The sequence below is a fragment of the Lithobates pipiens genome, unplaced genomic scaffold (assembly GCF_037356315.1).
Source record: "Lithobates pipiens isolate NorthernLeopardFrog02 unplaced genomic scaffold, aLitPip1_a1.2 Scaffold_3, whole genome shotgun sequence".
Classification (NCBI taxonomy): Eukaryota; Metazoa; Chordata; class Amphibia; order Anura; family Ranidae; genus Lithobates; species Lithobates pipiens.
In genome coordinates this window covers 7745639-7764294 of record NW_027507790.1, presented here as the reverse complement: position 1 = coordinate 7764294, position 18656 = coordinate 7745639, and the positions used below count along the sequence as shown (strand labels likewise).

The 18656-nt window shown below is 42.9% G+C and overlaps 2 protein-coding genes across 8 annotated transcripts in view; one reads left to right on the top strand and one right to left on the bottom strand.

Annotated features, from left to right (window-relative positions):
• Nucleotides 1-8536, bottom strand: part of ASCC2 (activating signal cointegrator 1 complex subunit 2) — a 60311-nt gene extending 51775 nt beyond the window's left edge. The window contains exons 1-3 of the mRNA XM_077461218.1: nucleotides 8372-8536; nucleotides 2705-2863; nucleotides 1839-2009 (exon numbers count right to left, since the gene is read on the bottom strand). Coding sequence (XP_077317344.1) covers nucleotides 1839-2009; nucleotides 2705-2863; nucleotides 8372-8452 — 411 coding nt within the window. The 5' untranslated portion in view covers nucleotides 8453-8536. The remainder of the gene's footprint in view (nucleotides 1-1838; nucleotides 2010-2704; nucleotides 2864-8371) is intronic.
• A 5016-nt stretch (nucleotides 8537-13552) lies between these two features.
• MTMR3 (myotubularin related protein 3) overlaps nucleotides 13553-18656 on the top strand; it is a 150476-nt gene continuing 145372 nt past the window's right edge. For 2 of the 7 annotated variants that reach the window (XM_077461213.1, XM_077461217.1), the window contains exon 1: nucleotides 13571-13777. The gene's annotated coding sequence lies outside the window, so the exon portion shown is untranslated. The other 5 variants (XM_077461216.1, XM_077461210.1, XM_077461212.1 and 2 more) reach the window with 5 other exon arrangements.

Here is an 18656-nt window from a genome sequence, read left to right as displayed (position 1 = left end):
CAAAATGGTCCGGTCTGAAAGTGGTTAAAGAGAAAGTGTTATATATAAAACAAAGGACTTTAAATAAATATGACAAGATGTGGAAACCTATGTGGGAAGCCAGGAGGGACTGATATGTGAATAATAATAGTGTAGAAAAATATTAAGAAAAAAAAATAACGATGAAAAGTGACCCAATAGGAATTAAAGTAAGAGAGCAAATGAAGAGGATGGAAGTGTGAGAGTAGGAATCTAGATTAACTGGAACATCAGGACCACAAAGACATCATTATACAGTCCAATCGAAAACTCAAAAAAGGACTGTAAGAAATCAAACCTCAATATCTCTCGACACTGCAGATGTCCAGCTCAACCAAAATTTTTTTTAGGGCAGCACGTATCAATTTACATATTCAAGGCCTTATTAACTAGATCTATCCACACAATGGCAGACCTGGGGGGGGGGTCTGGTGCCTTCCATTGAAAAGTAATAGCTTTAAAAAAATAAAATAAAAAAGGGGGGAACCTGAGCAATCATTTTGAGCTTCTCAAAGTTCCGCTTCTGCCTCAAGCCTCCTAACAAGCATCTGGCAGAGGCAAAATGTAAAATTTGCACATTTGGGTGACAATATGCATGGTTCTAGCTTTTTATGAATTATAGATATCAGCTATGGTCATCTGTTTCTGATTTTTAAATATGGGGTTTAGTCCCGAAAGCCACGGGCTGTTTGCGAGGCCAGCCGGCTCGCTTTTTTTTATGCTGAATTATTTCAACATTTCGTTAGTGTCCATTTGTCTATTATTATTCCAATAAATGTAAAAAGGGTTTTACCCTATGTGAGCCTTTGTCGTTTTATGGGGATTCCATAACTAATTTGCATTGACCGACCTGCGGACTATTCTCATTGAGGCCGAGGAGCCCACTGTGTGCTAGAGAGATCCCAGGCTGGGGTTACAGTCATCTGCTTGGTGTGGTCCCCTGTAGCAAGGGACCACCGCGTTCTGGTAAGTGGCAGTATTTTTTCACATCACTCTCTTTGGAAAATTAAGCACTATATCACCACTGAAGAGTGTTTTTTTACACATGTTATGGCTTTTGATTACTATACATGATCATCGCTTATGGACTTTTTTCACTCAGTGACATGATTTTATGGAGTTTGCCAATTTGAACTCCATTATAGCTTTTATTATTCATGCAGTCAAGTGAGAGTATTTATTTATTGAAGCATATTATTATTATTGATATTTCATCATTTCACTAGTTTATCACGATAGAATTTATTTGTTAATTTATTGCAGCACATTTTTTGTTTAATTTGTAGAACATTGTGCAGCATTATATTTAGCGCAGCTCTTTTTTTTGTGCATTTATGTTGGTATCGTATAACATCTTGAGCCGCAGCTTCCAACTTAATTAAATAGCACAGTATTTTTCATAATATAGGAGGAAAATTTTGATTTACTTTTTATGGCAACACCTTTATAGTACAACTCACAGAAGTACATCATAAAGCAAATGAAGGTTATACAATCCAGTCGGTGACCTCTATCACACTGGATGGGGTCATGATGTGTATCTTTAATAAATAGCTGGATACTAGTATAGCCACCTCCCTGTTGCCTTATTTGCAAAAATGCGTTTATAAACGGCACTTCAGAAATGGCCCTCGTGCATCTTCTGCGCACATCGATGTCTGTGAAGCACAACAGCAAGTTCTGACTTTTCTCTGACTAGCTGCATTCTTGTTCCAGCTATTAGTTTAAGAGAGGACTAGGTAATTAGCATTTGAGGAGGGAAATCACCAATGGTAGTTTCTATAGGTATAGATTTCCTTTAAAAGGTGACAAAGTTGTACCTTTGATTCTTTGTGTGTTGACATTCGCAGGAAGGTTAGGAAAAAAAAGTGATGAAGTTTGTCCTGCACTTGCTGCACAGCAGGTGGGAAAGGTGTACATCTGTCATATTTCCGTGGCGCATTGCTCAGATAGGAGTCCAGGCATTTCTGCAAAGATTCATCGAATATCACCTGTGGCAGACAAGACAGGAAGAAATGCCACATCAACAAAAAAGGAAGCAAAAAAGTGATCATTGTTTAAAATATGTAAAATAAAAAAAAATAAAAAAAAAGGGGAAGGGGAACTAAAGCACATACTTCAGAAAGGTTAAAGTGATTGTAAATGCTTTTCTTTTTTTGTTTTTGTTTTTGTAACAAACAGCCTTGTACCTACTTGCTCTGTGCAAATGAATTGCACAGAGCAACCCTGCACCTCCTCTTTTCGGGTACCCCACTGGCCCTCTCTCTGGCACGTACCTGCATGGAAAGCTGCTCTCTATAAGGGCACTTGTGTGGGTTCACTACCGAGCCTCACTGTCTATAAACACAGACAGCTTTGATTGACAGCACTGGGAGCCAATGACTCTCATGCCTCAGCAAAGCCTGTGAAACCCAGAAGTGAGGGGAGAAAAGAGCTGCAGACGTGCACATCACTGGATCGAATGAGGGTTCAGGGAAGTAAAAAAGGGGGTGAGGGGAGATACTGATGCCTAAACATCTTTTACTGTAATGCAAGGAATGTTTGTAGGGTAAAAAATGTTCAGGCTTTATAACCACTTTAAAGAACAGTCATTAAACCATGGGCTAAATATTGAGTACTGCCAACAGTCAAGATAAAAGCACACAAAATAGATCATATTCAGGAAATTTGGCTGGCATCTCCTTACCTGGCACCAGAAACGATCATGTGGCAATGATAATAACCATTGCAAATCCTTTGTGATAAAATCTGCCCTTTCCAAAAACTCCTCCAGAAGAGCTGGGCCACAGGAGTCAGGTGGTGAGGTATATGTTATAAAATTCCTGGACTGCACTCTCTTTGGGTCCTGCGGAATTACAAGGGAACAGAAAAGTTGACAGCTTTATAAATAATCTGCACTTAAAGTGTAATTCCACTTTTGCTGAAAAAAAAACAAAAAACAATCCCCTCTGAGTGATCAGTGCATTGCAAGGATTTTAAAAGGAGAGCTCCACTTTCATAAAAGAAAAAAACAAAAAGATTATTAAAATAATATAACATATATAATTGCTGCACAAACCATTTTGTAATTTAATGTCATTCAAAATTACTTTTCCATTTGAATCGGAAGCCATTGTCATTTCGAGAAAATGCAAAGCAACTTGGCAACCTGGAGGTGTTCTGTATACAGTTGGTGTACAGAACACCCCCAGAATCAAACAATTTCCTGCTTCTGTCTTGATTCACTGATTTTTTTCAAAAGTCTGCACTAAGACCCAAGTATCATTTTAGGCATCCTCTGCAACAGGAATTTTGTTTTTGGTAAAATACTCCCCAAAGATTAAAAGGGGTTGCAAACCCTCAATGTTTTTCCACCTTCATGCATTCTATGTATGTAGGTCAAAGTGGTTTGTAAGGGTTTACAACCACTTTAAATGAGGACAGAGCAAAGACTTTAACTCATCCCTATGTCAACCAAAAAAAAAAAAAAATGGCTAATGCCCCGCACACATGATCGGAATCTCCACCAGCAAAAGTCCGATGTGAGCTTTTGGTCGGAAACTCTGGCCGTGTGTATGCTCCATCGCACTTTTTCCAATCTTCTGTAGCAATTGCGATGTGCAAAATTCCTACGCATGCTCCAAAGCATTGAACTTAATTTTCTCAGCTCGTCGTAGTGTTGTACGTCACCGCGTTCTTGACGGTCAAAAGTCCCTGAGAACTTTTGTGGGACCGTGTGTATGCAAGCCAAGCTTGAGAGGAATTCCGTTGGAAAAACCATCCAAGATTTTTCCGACGGAAATTCCGCTTGTGTGTACGGGGCATAAGCTTGGGCTTTAACCAGCAGATTAGCAGCATTTGTAATGTACGTAGGTTATATGATCTTTCCATAGGGGTCAATGGGACTAATAGATACAGTAACTCATCTGTATAGCACTGACAAGGAGGACGTTTAATTAGATAATGGATTACAATGGAGTTCCTTTTCAAACAGCAAGAAAAGTAACTAAAAGTAGTACAAGAACTGTTGATCTTCCAGGCACACTTGTCATACTTTCTTGCTTTGATGCATCCAAGTAACTAAAATGGACTTCCCAGTAATTAAAAAAAAATTATAATAAATAATTCAGTTTGTGATATTTTGGCAATTTTGACCACAAACTCACCTGAAATAAGGAATATATAGAAAACTACAGATTACCATAGATCAGTGATGGTGAACCTTGACACCCCAGATGTTTTGGAACTACATTACTCATGATGTTCAACCACACTGCAGAGTACATGAGCATCATGGGAAATGTAGTTCCAAAACATCTGGGGTGCCAAGGTTCGCCATCACTGCCATAGATAGTTCAATTCCATGTGATATTTTTTTTTTTCCCCAATTGTAACTAACTGGACAAAATTCTGAAACATTTGTGTGTGAATAACTTAGCAAGGATGAGTGAATCAGAGCACAATTAAAGTGTATTTAAAGCCAAAAACAGGTTTTTATTGCTGTCTGCGTCCCATTAGGGAGATTCATTCTCTGTCTGTGGCCGTCATCACAGGAATTAAAGTGAGGGACAAACCAGAATTTTGAGTCGATACCAAACCAGAACTGGATATAGGAACCTCCTAATGGGGTAACTTGTTCCAGTGACAAATGCCTAAAAGGGTATTATCTACAAATTAGATTTCTGCTCACTTCTTGTTGTCTCTACAGAAAAAGAAGTTAAAGAGGAAGTAAACCGCAGGTTTCATTTTTTTTTTCTGACTTGCAAAGTAAAGCCATAATACGCTAGTATGCATCTCATACTAGCACATTTTGTGACACACACCTGCAAACGAAGCTCTCTACCGATGCGTCTCACCGCTGGAGGCCGCATCCATCGTCACCCGTCTTCCTTCCAGGTCCGCGGACTCTGGCTGTGTGTGTCTGAAGCCACGTGACGTCACTCCCACGGTTACGGCACAGGGCTCCAAAGGAACGGCATGGGTGGCCGTTCCTTCAGAGCGCACATGCTCAGGACGTCATCAGCTACATATACAGTAAATATCTCCTAAACGGTGCACATTTAGGAGATATTTACAGTACGTATAGGTAAGCCTCACCTATGGGTACAATTCATGTATGGGAGTTTAAAATCAATTTAAGGGAAATGTCCCCAATGGGACAGCGATTTAATTAAAAAACAAACAAAAAAACAAACACCTGACAGGGGCTCCCTACTCATCAGCCTCCCAACCCCTCAAAAAAATTCATAAATAAAAAAAAAGGTTTTGGCTTTAGTTATACTTTAACAGTTTAAAGGGGAACTTTAGTCAGAAAATGAAGTCCTGCTACATCGATCACTTTAGGCTGGCCCCTTTTGCAGATATAGTTATGAAAAACATGTCTATGCTCTGTAATAACCACATCAACTCTGGAAGATTTTACCCCCTTCATGACCAGGTCATTTTTTTCTATGCGGCACTGCGCGACTTTAACTGACAATTGCACAGTCATGCAACACTATATCCAAAACAAAAATTTATATAATTTTCCACACAAAGAGCTTTATTTTGGTTTTATTTGATCACTACTGGGTCTTTTTTTTATTTTTATTATTATATATAAAAAAAAAAAAAATCAAATCTCTTTACACATTTTGGCCAAAATGTATTCTGCTACATGTCCCAATAAGTGTATATTGATTGGTTTGCATGAAAGTTATAGCATCTACAAACTATGGGATATATACTGGAATTCTTGTTTTTTTTTCTTTTTAATAATAGCAATGGCGGCTTTCAGCCACTTATAACGGGACTTGCGATAGCGCGGCAGACAATCTGACACAGACATCACCAGTGACATTATAGTGATTAGTGCTAATAATATGCTCTGTCCCTGTACTAATGGCACTGGGCAGGAAGGGGTCTACATTTCTGTCGATCAAAGGGTTAAATATGTGCCTAACATATGTTTTTGTGTGTACTCTGTGCTGCTTTTACCAGGGAGCTAGTCGTTTTCATACTCTACTTAGCAGGAGCAACTAGATCCCCGGTCCCTGAACAAAGCTGTATTGTTTACATTCACAGACTTGTGTTAGGGGTTAGATCAGAGCTGATCCCTGGCAGTCAATCACTGTCCGGGACCAGAAGATCGGCATGTGCTGTGACAAATCACAGCACACCCAGGCCAGTGATTCTGGACAGCCAGCCCGCAACGTAGTGGTAAAGCTACAGTGCACAGCTGCCAATTGGTTAAAATCCAGTAATATGCTGTCTGTCTCACGCTGCTCTGCACATGCTCAATTGCTTTTTATTTTAAGGCACTGCCAAGTTTGTAGAGGCCGATTTGTTGACAGCCTTAAAGCAGAATTAAACCCTCCTATGTATTACAGCCAAGGAAGCTGCTTCAGTTTGATCTGCAATTGCCATGGTGCTGCACATGTGATCAGTTATGACACCAGACAATTGGTGGTTTGACAGTTTGGGTGCTGAGATAAGCAAAATGTGACAGTTACCAATCCCAGCTATGTAACCGTTTTTTTTTTTGTTTGTTTTTAAATCATAAAATTGATGGGTTTAGATACATTTTATGATTTACTGCTGTTCAGTGGCTGTGGGCTTCAGCAAAATGGCAGCCTCCAGCAAGAAGAAACAGGAGCAATGCTGAAGGCAATTTACAACACACTCATTTTGGTAGCATAATTGTTAATGTAGAATGCATGTTCCTTGCTAAAAGAACATTATTATTATTTTTTTTAAATCAAGATGTTATGGGTAAAAGTCCACTTTAATTTCCTTGGGCATGGTCATATACCCAGACATTGAGAGAGTCAAAACAAAGGACAGTGTGCGAAACCTCAACCCCCTTTCCCCAAAAAATACACATTGGCATCAGGAAGGTGAGCAGGAGGACAATGAGGACCATCCATTCACCAATGATCTCTGCAGAGTGTGACCCCCGAAGAGTTCAGCTCTGAGAATTTCCAGGTTCAAAGCTGTCGATATCCAGGGAAAACTGTGGATCATGCTTGATCCCCTGGCACAGAAGACAGGGGAAGCTAGGGTCTAAAGTTTGCCAACCAAAGAGCAAATTTTGTCAGATTCCCGATAACTGTCCAACATCCCTGTTGCCACCCTTCTGTCCAACATCCCTTGGGTGAAAAACGGTTGACAATCCAATCAGATGCAACTGTTGCCAGCTCCTGGATCTGGCTGCCAAAATACAACAGCTACAGTGGGAGATTCATTCATTCATATCGTAGGCTGAAAGTGTAACGAAGGGAAAACTTTTTTTATATTATTAGTTTTGGATAGAATGTGGAGGGATTAGAACCCTGTAAGGAATTTAATGCTGCCTGTGCTCCCATTAGGGAAATCCACCTTCCCTATTGGTCCTGTTTTTCACTGAGATTGAAAGAAAATCCCAAATTTTGGATTGTCATCAGAACAGAAATACAAGGGAAATCTTTCAACACCTCTGGTGACAACCAGGAATTCACCCTCACTTCCTGTTTCTGGTTATGGGACAGGAAGCAAAGGGAAATCTCCCCAATGGGACACAGATGGCAAACAAAGTTTATAACCCTCCCTTAGACCCCTTTCACACTGGGACGCTTTGCAGTTGCTACAGTGCTAAAAATAGTGCCCGCAAAGTGCTCCCCCCACTCGAGTGTGAAACCCCCGAAGGCTTTCACAGTGGAGCGGTGCGCTGGCAGGACGGTAAAAAAAAAAAAGTCCTGCTATCAGCATCTTTGGAGCGGTGTGTATACCGTTCCTGACCATTGAAATGAATGAGGCAGCGTGGCTATACCACCGCTTTGCTGTGGTTTTAACCTTTTCTCGCCCACTAGCGCGGGGGGGGGTAAAACAGCCTCGCTAGCAGCCGAATACCACTGCTAAAAATAGCGCGTTTTACCGCCAGCGCCCGCACCGCCCCGGAGTGAAAGGGGCCTTACTCTTATCGCTGCTTGGGGGGGCAACAACCAACCACAACAATGTACGGCCAGCTTAGACCCCTGATGTCTCCATAAAGAGCACGTGTCACCTGGACACTTGCTGGGGATGTGAAGTAGAGCAATGAGATGCCATCTACTAGTCACATGGTAATAATGTACTCATCTCTATATAAATAGTAGCATGATGACAGGTAGACAGCATTACAGCACTGGTTCTACCAGGACATCATCAGCATCAGGTGCTTTCCCAATGTCCCCATAGTTCTCTCTGCTTACATTCCAAAGGCATGCTGACTATATTGGTCATAGTTTCAAATTCCAACCAGAATTAGAAGGCGATCTATTGTCATAGATGGAGCAGAGTCACCAGGTATGGCTTCCTCGTCAGCTCTCATCACCTTCTAATAAGCACACAGCGATGTGTTCTATAGAGGAGCTCTCACCAAGGCGCTGATAGAGCGCTGCCTTCCGGTCCCCGGATCCCTCTGGGTGACTTGGAGCTGGTCCAATGGCAGGCTCGGCATACTGGACACAGAGAACGGAGAGAGACCGGCGTCACGTGACAGGCAGTCCGGGCTGCACTGTCACCACTCCGGATACTACCCTAACTCAAATCACCTCATTCCTCACTAGGAGGATACACAGAGCGTCTCATTCCGTCCTCACATACGCCATTTACGTGTAGCCTATTGGTCCCCGGAACAATGGCTGCCATATTTATGAGGCTCTATATGAATAAAGATATTTTTTTAATGTGAAAGGTCATTTGAACAAGACAGCTGAGTCTATTTACCATTCTGCCAGCTGTGTTCAGTGAAATATTAAAGCGGTAGTAAACTGCGGCTGTTTAACCACTTCAGCCCCGGAAGGGTTTACCCACTTCCTGACCAGACCATTTTTTGCGATACGGCATTGCGTCTCGGGTGGCCGCTTCATCCCTTTAAACCCGAACACATATTAATTACACAGGTTCTGAGGCTGATTAAAGAGGAGGTCCACCTAAAAAAAAAATATATATATATATTAAAAGCCAGCTACAAATACTGCAGCTGCTGACTTTTAATAAATGGACACTTACCTGTCCCAGGATCCAGCGATGTCGGCAGCTGAAGCCGATCAATCGCTCAGCTCTCGGCAGCTGCCACCGCCATTCTCGGTGAGGGAATGTTACAGGAATGTTAAAGGAAGCGTTACAGCTTCACTTCTCGGCTCCCTACTGCGCATGCACGAGTTGCGCTGCTCATCCCCGCTATCTTCTGGGACGTGTGTGTTTCCCTGGAGATAGCAGGGGGGGAAGGGGTGTGACTCCCGCGGGAATCTATTCCCAGAAGTGGGTGCAAATACCTGTATTATACAGATATCTGCATCCCCCTCCCCCCTGAAGGTGCCAAACGTGATACCGGAGGGGGGGGGGGCTCCGAAAAGCGGAGGTTCCATTTTTGTGTGATCAACAGCCGCTTTAAGGTGGTAATTAAACTCACTTGTTGTCTTATCTGCATTAAATTAGCCTTCAGAACCTATGTAATTGATAAGTATTTGGGTTTAAAGTGATGAGGTGGCAACTCTAATTGCGTCACTTGAACTGACAATTGCACGGTTGTGTGACGCTGTACCCAAATAAAAATTGTTGTCCTTTTTTCCCACAAATAGAGCTTCCTTTTGGTGGTATTTGATCACCTCTGCGATTCTTATTTTTTGCACTATAAACAAAAGAGCGACAATTTTGACTTATTGGCTCCCCCGCGCCCACAGATTGCCTTGTATGCGCCAGATAGGCACCGCGCCCACAGATTGCCTTGTATGCGCCCGATGTACAATGATGGAAAAAAATCACAAAGCCGAGCCAACCTGCTGCAGTAAAACTGCGGTGGCTGGTCGGCAAGTGGTTAAAAAAAAAAACACCTGTAAGGCAATTGCATTATGTGCTAGTTTGCATTGTGTTACATTATGAAATACTTACATTTGAACAAAGCCTTCCAGCGGCACACTGACATCTTCCCCCGGCCTTTCTTCCGGGTTCTGGCTATGTGAGTGGCCATAATGACATGACTCCTATGCATGCGCACGGAAGCCCCAGGTTCCAGGACTAAGCACTGAAGGTCCAGCCAGGTCCAGAAAGCATTCGCCGGTGTTGCAACTGGCTACATCCACAGTGAATATCTCCTAAACAGTGCACGTTTAGGAGATATTAATTTTTCCTACAGGTAAGCGTTATTATATTATACCCTGGCCAGCGGCGCACAGCGTACTCGGAAGTTGGGGCAGCAGATGCGGGACTAATTCTGGGCCCCTCTGGATGTTGCACCCGGGGCCTCTGCCCCTGTACGTCACTGCCCATCGTACGTCACCACCCACAATACACCACGGGGAGGAGCAGCAAACCACTCTGCCATGCACTGAATATGTGTGCGGCAGCGGCATCTCTCATCGCATCGCCAGCTGTCTGTCACAATACGCAGCAGTGCGGAACTCGAAACACCCACAGAAGGTGCAAGGCGGGTGTTACTGGTGCCTGTGCTAGTGTGCGCTTGTGAGCAAGCCACTGGAGCCAATCACTGGAAATCGTTTTAGCAGTGCTACCCCCGCTAGCAGCTGATAAAGGGTTAAAAACCGCCCGCAGCGTCGCTTTGCAAGCGGGTTTGCAGCGCTGCCCCATTGTTTCCATTAGAAGGGGCGCTTTAGGAGCGGTAAATACACCGCTCCTACAGCGCTCCAAAGATGCGGCTTGCAGGACTATTTTGACCGCCCTGCAAGCGCACCGCTCCAGTGTGAAAGCCCTCGGGCTTTCACACTGGAGACACAGCAGCAGCTGTTTCAGGGCACTTTGCAGGCGCTATGTTTAGCACTTTAGTGCCTGCAAAGCGCCTCAGTGTGAAAGCAGCCTTAGTATTAGGGGGTGCTGGGGAGTCTGCTACATAAAGATTTTTTTTATTTTAATGCATAAAATGTATGAAGGTATAAACCCTCTGCATTTCTAACTCCTTTAACCACTTCTGCCCCAGAAGGATTTACCCCTAAATGACCAGGCCATTTTTTGCGATACAGCACCGTGTCTCTTTAACTGACAATTGCACATGTGACGTTGTACCCAAGCAAAATTGATGTTCTTTTTTTCCCACAAATAGAGCTTTCTTTTGGTGGTCATTGATCACGTCTGCAGTTTTTATTTTTTGCACTATCAAAAAAAAAAAAAAGTAAATTTTCAAATAAAAACAATATTTTTTGACTTTTTGCTATAATAAATATACCAAAAAGAAAAAGTGTAAAAAAAGTATTTTTTCATCAGTTTAGGCCAATATGTATTATTCTACATACTTTTGGTAAAAAAATAAAATAAATCACAATAAGTGCATATTGATTGGTTTGTGCAAACGTTTTAGCGTCTACAAAATAGGGGATAGATTTATGGCAATTTTATTATTATTTTTTATTTTTTTACTAGTAATGGCAGTGATCAGTGATTTTTAGATTGGACACTTTTGACACTTTTTTGGGACCAGTGACATTTATACAGCGATAAGTGCTATAAAAACTCACTGATTACTGTATAAATTACACTGGCAGGGAAGGGGTTAACCTCAGGAGCAATCAAAGGGCTAGGTGTGTCCTAGGGAAGTGCTTTCTAACTGTGGGGGGAGTGGACTGACTGGGAGTACAGAGAGATTGCTGTTCCTGATCACTAGGAATAGACGATCACACTGTACTCCCGCTGTATCTATTACACGAAAAGCGCCGTACCGCATCAGATAACCCCCTAGAAGCGCTCTCCCGGGGGGGGCGGGGGGTTACCTTGTGTGCGTGCTCCTGATTCCATAGACACGAATGCCAGGCTCAGACCCACCCTCCTATTATTGGATTTGATTGACAGCAGCGGGAACCAATGGCTGCACTGCTATCAACCTATCCAATCAAGAACTGGGACCCTGTGCAAAGAGGCAGCGCATCCCCGCCGAGAGAAATACGGGGGTCAGGTAAGTAAAACGGGGGGGCTAGTGGGCCGGTCACTGCCAGAATTTTTTTCACCTTAAAGAGGAATTAAAGGGAAAAAAATTAAAAATAAAAGACACACCCTGCAAGGCAAAGGCATAATGAGCTAGTATGCATAGCATACTAGCTCATTATGAATAACTTACCTGAGAACGAAGCCCCCGAAGCGGTCCTCCGTCTTCCTCTTTGCCACTGCCATGGATCCCGGAGCGACTTCCGGGTCTCGCGGCTCCAGCTCTGTGATTCGCCGGAGCCGCAATGATGTCAATCCGTCGCCATAGACAGCGGTGGCTGTCTTCGGGTAAATATCTCCTAAACCGTATAGGTTTAGGAGATATTTCTTGGACCTACAGGTAAGCCTTAATCTAGGCTTACCTGTAGGTCAAAGTGGTTTGTAAGGGTTTACAACCACTTTAATAGGATGTGTTAAGGTGAAAAAGCACAAGGATTTACAATCCCTTTTTTTACGACGATTATTTCTTTATATTGGGTTTTGAAATGTAAAAATGCACCAATTTGAAACGGTATGAAAGGTTTAGCGCTGGGGAACACTTTTTGAAAGATAAAAAATTTTTTTATACAACTATATATAGATCAGACCAAAATGAGGGACAAATGAGGGGAAATAGGGACTTTGTTCCAAATCAGGGACAGTCCCTCGAAATCAGGGACAGTTGGGAGCTATGCGTTAATGTTTTACATAGCTATGCTATACCCATAGCTCCCAACTGTCCCTGATTTGGAGGGACTGTCCCTGATTTGGAGCAATGTCCCTCTGTCCCTCATTCCTCCTCATTTGTCCCTCACTTTTGTCTGATCTATATAGTTGTATGTAAAATGCACTTTTTATCTATCAAAAAGTGTTTCCCAGTGCTAAACCTTTCATCTGATTTCTAAATTGCTGCGTTTGTACATTTTAAAAGCCAATATAAAGGAATAGTAGTGGTAAAAAAAAAGTCCTTGTGGATTTAATTAACTTTTTTTTTGGTTAAATCTGGCTGGATTCACACCTATGCATTTTTAGTGCTTTTTTGCATTTTGCCGATTTGCACTACAGAACATGTTCCATAGGAAACCATGTTAAATGGACTGTAGTGAAAATCTGCAAAATGCAAAAAAAGTAATGCATAGGTGTGAATCCAGCGTTAAGAGGTGTGGCAGGGGGGCATGTCATATGCCTACATACATTTGTTAGTAGATGTCCCTCATTCCCATGTGAAAATGTTGGGAGGTATGGCTATACTGGCAAAAGGGGCCAGACTGAAGTGATCTAGCAGGACTTCATTTTCTGATTAAAAAGTTCCACTTTAACTACTAGACTCTATTCTGGTTTATTTTTCTTTCACTGGCCTGAAAAATCATATCGGCCGCCCAGTAGTGCCAAAGGGTCGCAGCAGACCTGTAAAGGCAACTGTCTCTTTAAGCAGTTTGTTTGGGTGCCACTAGTACACGCCCCCTGCTTCGCTGTCACTCCTCCCAACAGGAGATCTGTCAGCGAGAACAGTAGAAGCCGCAACACGCTCCAGCCCCGCCCACCCGCAACACACCCACTACGACGCCTTCTCTCTGTGGCTGTCGCTCGAAGCTCTCTGCGGCCAGGTGAACAAAGGGGGCGTGCCCGCGCGTTCACAGCGCACTTGGCCACAGGGAGGTGTGCCCGCGCTGCGTGAGAGTGCTTGTTTGGGTGACGTCCCCCCCCCCCTCCCCTCCTCCTGCCAGGCCTTCCCGACGTGCTCCGCCATGTTGTTGTGGTTGTGAAGAGGAAGGAAGAGCCGGGTGTTGTGACTGACAGCAACCGAGAACGGGGAGGGGTGAAGAGACAGCTGACTTCTGGGGGAGCGCCTCTGCTATAAACCTGCACGGTAAGCTGGGAGGCCGGCGTCTATTGGCTTCTCATACGCTCTGTGTACGTCCATGACAGATCAATGTATAGAGTGTGAGTGTCTAGGTGTCTCCCCTGTGGGGTCAGCAGGTACGTGTCTTCTGTGTTTATTATATGGTGGGCGTTCTGTACAGAGACTGAGGAGCCTGGCCTTGTCTTGGACATAGCCTCGTCTCCTCATACACCTCAATGGCTCCTCATACACCTCAGCGGCTCCCGGCTCTCACACCATCACCTCCGCCTGTTGTTGTGGTCATGTGACTGGACGAGTTGTCAGTCTACTTGACATTCTGCCACCGGTGCTTTTAGTGTTTCTTTCCCTGGTGCTGTGCACGCTTGCCCCCTCTCTCTTCTGCGCCCTCGCTTGCGCCCCATCCCTCACTTGCGCGCGCCCCCTCTCTTGCGCCCCCTCTCTTGCGCGCCACCCCTCTCTTGCGCACGCTTGCGCGCCACCCCTCTCCTGCGCACACCAGGGGAGTCCTTCAGCCATAGAGGACGATTTACTAAAACCGGTGCAGCTGTGCATAGCAACCAATCAGCTTCTAGGGTTTTGATTGTCAAAGCTTAATTGAACAAGCTGAAGTTAGAAACTGGTTACCATGCACAGCTGCACCAGATTGTGTGGGCCAATAGTTTTAGTAAATCTCCCCCTTGTATCATTGCAGGCTGCTCAGGGATATGAGGCTGCAGGCGCTGCTTGTGAACTGAATTGGTCCAGTTTGCATGTCGGTGTTTACACAGTAAATAGAGCAAACAAAGCTTGATCCTAGTGTTACTGGGGTATGGATTAGAATCGGTTTGAGAAGGAAGTGTACCTTGTGAAATACGAGTCGTTTGGTTTGTGTGTAATCAACGCCGCACATTAAAGCGGTATTTAAAGAGATTGTAAAGGCAGAAGGCTTCCCTTTTATTTTATTTTTTTCTTAAAGTGATTGTAAAGTCTCTTTGTTAATTAAAAAAAAAAAAAAAAAAAAGTGCTATACCTACCTGCTCTGTGCAGTTTTGCACAGAGAAGTCCAGATCCTCTTCTTCTCAGGTCCCTCTTTGCTGCTCCTGGCTCCTCACTGCTATTGAGTGGCCCCCAGCCAGCAACTTGCTACTGGGGGCACCTGAGCTGTGACAGAGCTACGTTTATCTATTCAGACAGGGAGCCCTGAGACCCCTTTCACACTGTGCCGCCCATAGTGTCGCTATTTTTAGTGGCGTTTTACCGTCAGATTTGCGGCGCATTTTGGCTGCTAGCGGGGGGATTTTAACCCCCGCTAGCGCCCGAGAGATTTAAAACTGCCCGCAATGCGTGGCAATAGCAGCGTTTTGCCGGCGGTATAGCCGTACTGCCCCATTGATTTCAATGGGGAGCAGCGGTAAACGCACTGTTCCTTCACCGCTCCAAAGAAGCTGCTGACAGGAGTTTTTCTGATGCGCTGCCAGCGCACCACTTCAGTCTTTCACAATGGAGCAGCTGTTTGAGGACGGATGCAGGCGCTGTTTTTAATGCTTTAGCACCTGCAAAAACGCCTTCTGTGTGAAAGGGGTCTCATTGACTTTGACAGCCGTGGGTGCAAATTGTGCTGCTGCTGTGTGTGTCTCCTCCAATCAGGAGAAGTGTCTGGGACAGCTAAAAAAAAACAAAAAAAAAAAACTTGTGGACATCACTGGAGAAATGGGGCTCAGTTAAGTAATTAGAGGGTGCTGGGGGGCGTGCTACACATAGTGTGGTCTGCTTCTTCTTCTTTCATTAAGATTAAAAAAAAAAGTCTGCCTTTACAACTCCTTTAATGCATTCTATGTAATAAAGGAGTTGTAAAGTCAGGTTGTTTATCTTTAATAAATTCTATGCATTACGATTAAAAGCCTTCTGTGTGTAGCAGCCCCCCTAATATTTATCTGAGTCCCATCTCTCTCCAGCAATGTTCACGAGTGTCTCTGCCTCCCGATTGGCTGAGACACAGCAGCACCTTTTGTCTCCTGCTGCTGTTAAAGTTAGCCAGCCAATTGGGAGAGAGAGGGGATGGGACCAGTTCCATTTCTGAATGGGCACAGGGAGCTGTGACTCGGCTTGGGTGCCCCCCATAGCCAGCTGCGTGCTGTGGGGGCACTCAACAGGAGGGAGGGCCCAGGAGCACAGAAGAGGGATCTGGGTTGCTCTGTGCAAAACCATTACACAGAGAGGGTAAATATAACAACATGTTTTTTTATTTGAAAAACAAAAACAAAAAAACAAGACTTTACAATCACTTTAAGATAAAAAGCCTCTTTTGTGCAGCAGCCACCTAAATACTAACCAGAGAGACTAGGCTGCCTGAGACTCTCCTCCTCATTGGCTGAGACAGCAGCGGAGCACCTGCGAGGGACCTGAGAAAAGGGATCTAGGCTGCTCTGTGCAAATCACACAGGGCAGGTAAGCATGATCTATTGTTGTTTTGAGGCAAAAAAATACTTTAGTTTCACTTTAACTGCTTGCCGGCCAGCCGTCAGTTATACCCAGTTTGGCTCAGTTTCGCAATGTCTCCCGGCCACCCTCAATCGCTCCAGAGAGCCAGAATGTGGATCTGTCAATGTAAACAGATCCCTGTTCTGTCAGGGAAGTAGAAAGATCATCTGTTCCTAGTGATCAGGAACAGCGATCTCTCTGTACTCCCTGTCTGTCCACACCTCCCTAGGGAACGCTTAACCCCTTCCCTGTCAGTGCCCTTTATACAGTGGTCAGTGGCTATTTTTACCTCTGATATCTGTATAAATGTCAGTGGTCCTAAAAAAAAAAAAAAAAAAAAAAAAAAAAAAAAATGGCTACAATTGCAGTCTCTCTAAAAATCGCTGATCACTGCCATTACTAGTAAAAACATTTAGATAAAAATGCCATAAATATATCCCTTATTTTGTAGATGCTATTATTTTTGCGTAAACCAGTCAATATATGCTTGTCAGTTAAAGTGAGGCAGTGCCGTATCACAAAAATGACCTGGTCATTAAGGGGGCAAATCCTTGCGGGGCTGAAGTGGTTAAACTATAAATGTATTATATTGCACCATCATTAGACGTTGTGTCTGCTTTAGTTCTCTTCTCCGTCTATCATTTATTTTCATTTTTAGAAAACTTTTATTAAATTGTATTTAGTTTTTTATTTATTTAAATTGCAAGAGGTGTATACACAACATTACAAGGCAAAGTAATCTGCAGAACCAGTTACAACACAATGTAATACATATTTCCTTTGTAACAGTTAACTCTTGTCTTGCAATTGTCAAGACCAAACAAGCAGTAAGTGGATCAGACTTGCTGTGAGGAAGACCAATCAGAGGTCAATACATTTGTAGAGGGGAGAAGACAAGCCCATTGCATCATGCAACCATGGTGTGGAGCGAGCAGACGATATTAATCTGTATGCATGCTGTTTTACTCCTCCTTCTTCTGGGTTATTTTATTTATTTATTTTTGAAATGGGACTATAATCGATGAAGTATATTGTTTGATTTTATCAACACAGATTTGCAAAAAAAAAAAAAAAGCATAAAAAAAATGTATATACTTTTTTTTTTTTTTTTCAAATCTGTGTTGATAAAATCAAACAATATACTTCATCGATTATAGTCCTATTTCAAAAATAAATAAATAAAAAATTTATAAGAGCTACATGATTCTGGCCAAAATGAGAATCACAATTTTTTGCTTAGACTAAAGATCACCATTCTTCTTTAAAAAAAAAAAAAAAAAAAAAAAATTGCATTTCAAAGACCGCTGCGCAAATACAGTGTGACATAAAATATTGCAATAACTACCATTTTATTCTCTAGCGCGTCTACTAAAAATATATAGTCTATTCCACTGACAAACTGTTACAATGTTTATACTTAAGTTCAACTGATAAAGAATGTTTGGATTCTTGGCAGACCGCCCAGTTTCTTTCTTTTGAGGGCTGTGGCTTCAGAAGAGCAGAGAGAATTCTTTGCATAGAAAGAATTGTGAAACACTAGCCAGGTTCAAGATCGCGATAACGATTGTTGATTAATTGTGCAGCTCTTATCGATAGAGATCTATATCTATCTCTATGTAGTTATATCACAGTATTTGTATAATACAATTTTGCACTTTAATTATAATTAGGGGTGACCCTGATTGTTTGTTTAATCTTTACCCTTATACAATGATATGGCCTAACGTGACAAAGCAAGGTATTGTATGTAGATTACCTTTTTAGGAGTAGAAGCAGTATTTGATGTACCTAAGTGACTATCTCTAATAGTAAGAGAGGTGGTTATTTGTTGTGGATGAAGGGTCCTGAGCCGTCGGATTCATGTATGCATGGCGACTTTAAGGTGGTAGGAAGATGTAGGGGTCAGGCAACTTGGATACTTTAAGTTTAGGTATCAGTCAATGAAACCAAATGGATGCATAGGTTCCCACAGTTCGTTTTTGGGTGAACATGGCATCTAGTAAAAAAAAGCAGAAATCCAGGCCCTCTAGGTTTAAGAGCCATAGAATGCAGAGCCGGTAGACTTGGTGGCGTTGCTTTAATCCGATGGCTAGGAGACTAAAATGACGACCGTTTAAAAAACAAAAAATCTATCTCTTAATATCATTAATTTAAATTGCAAATTAATGTCGGCCATTATCGGCACCTTTTTAGTGCAAGAAGAGCTCAAGAAAATGCATCCCTTTAAATTCTATGTACGTCTTCACACTGGTCCTTTGTGTTTCCAGTGTGGTGTTAAAAATCTTACTAGCTGCATTTTTGGTAAGTTTAAAAAAAAAGCACAACTTTCCATTTTAAATGCATGGAAATCTCTCCCTCTCTCTCCTCCTCTCTCCTCTCTCTCCTCTCTCTCCTCTCTCTCCTCTCTCTCCTCTCTCTCCTCTCT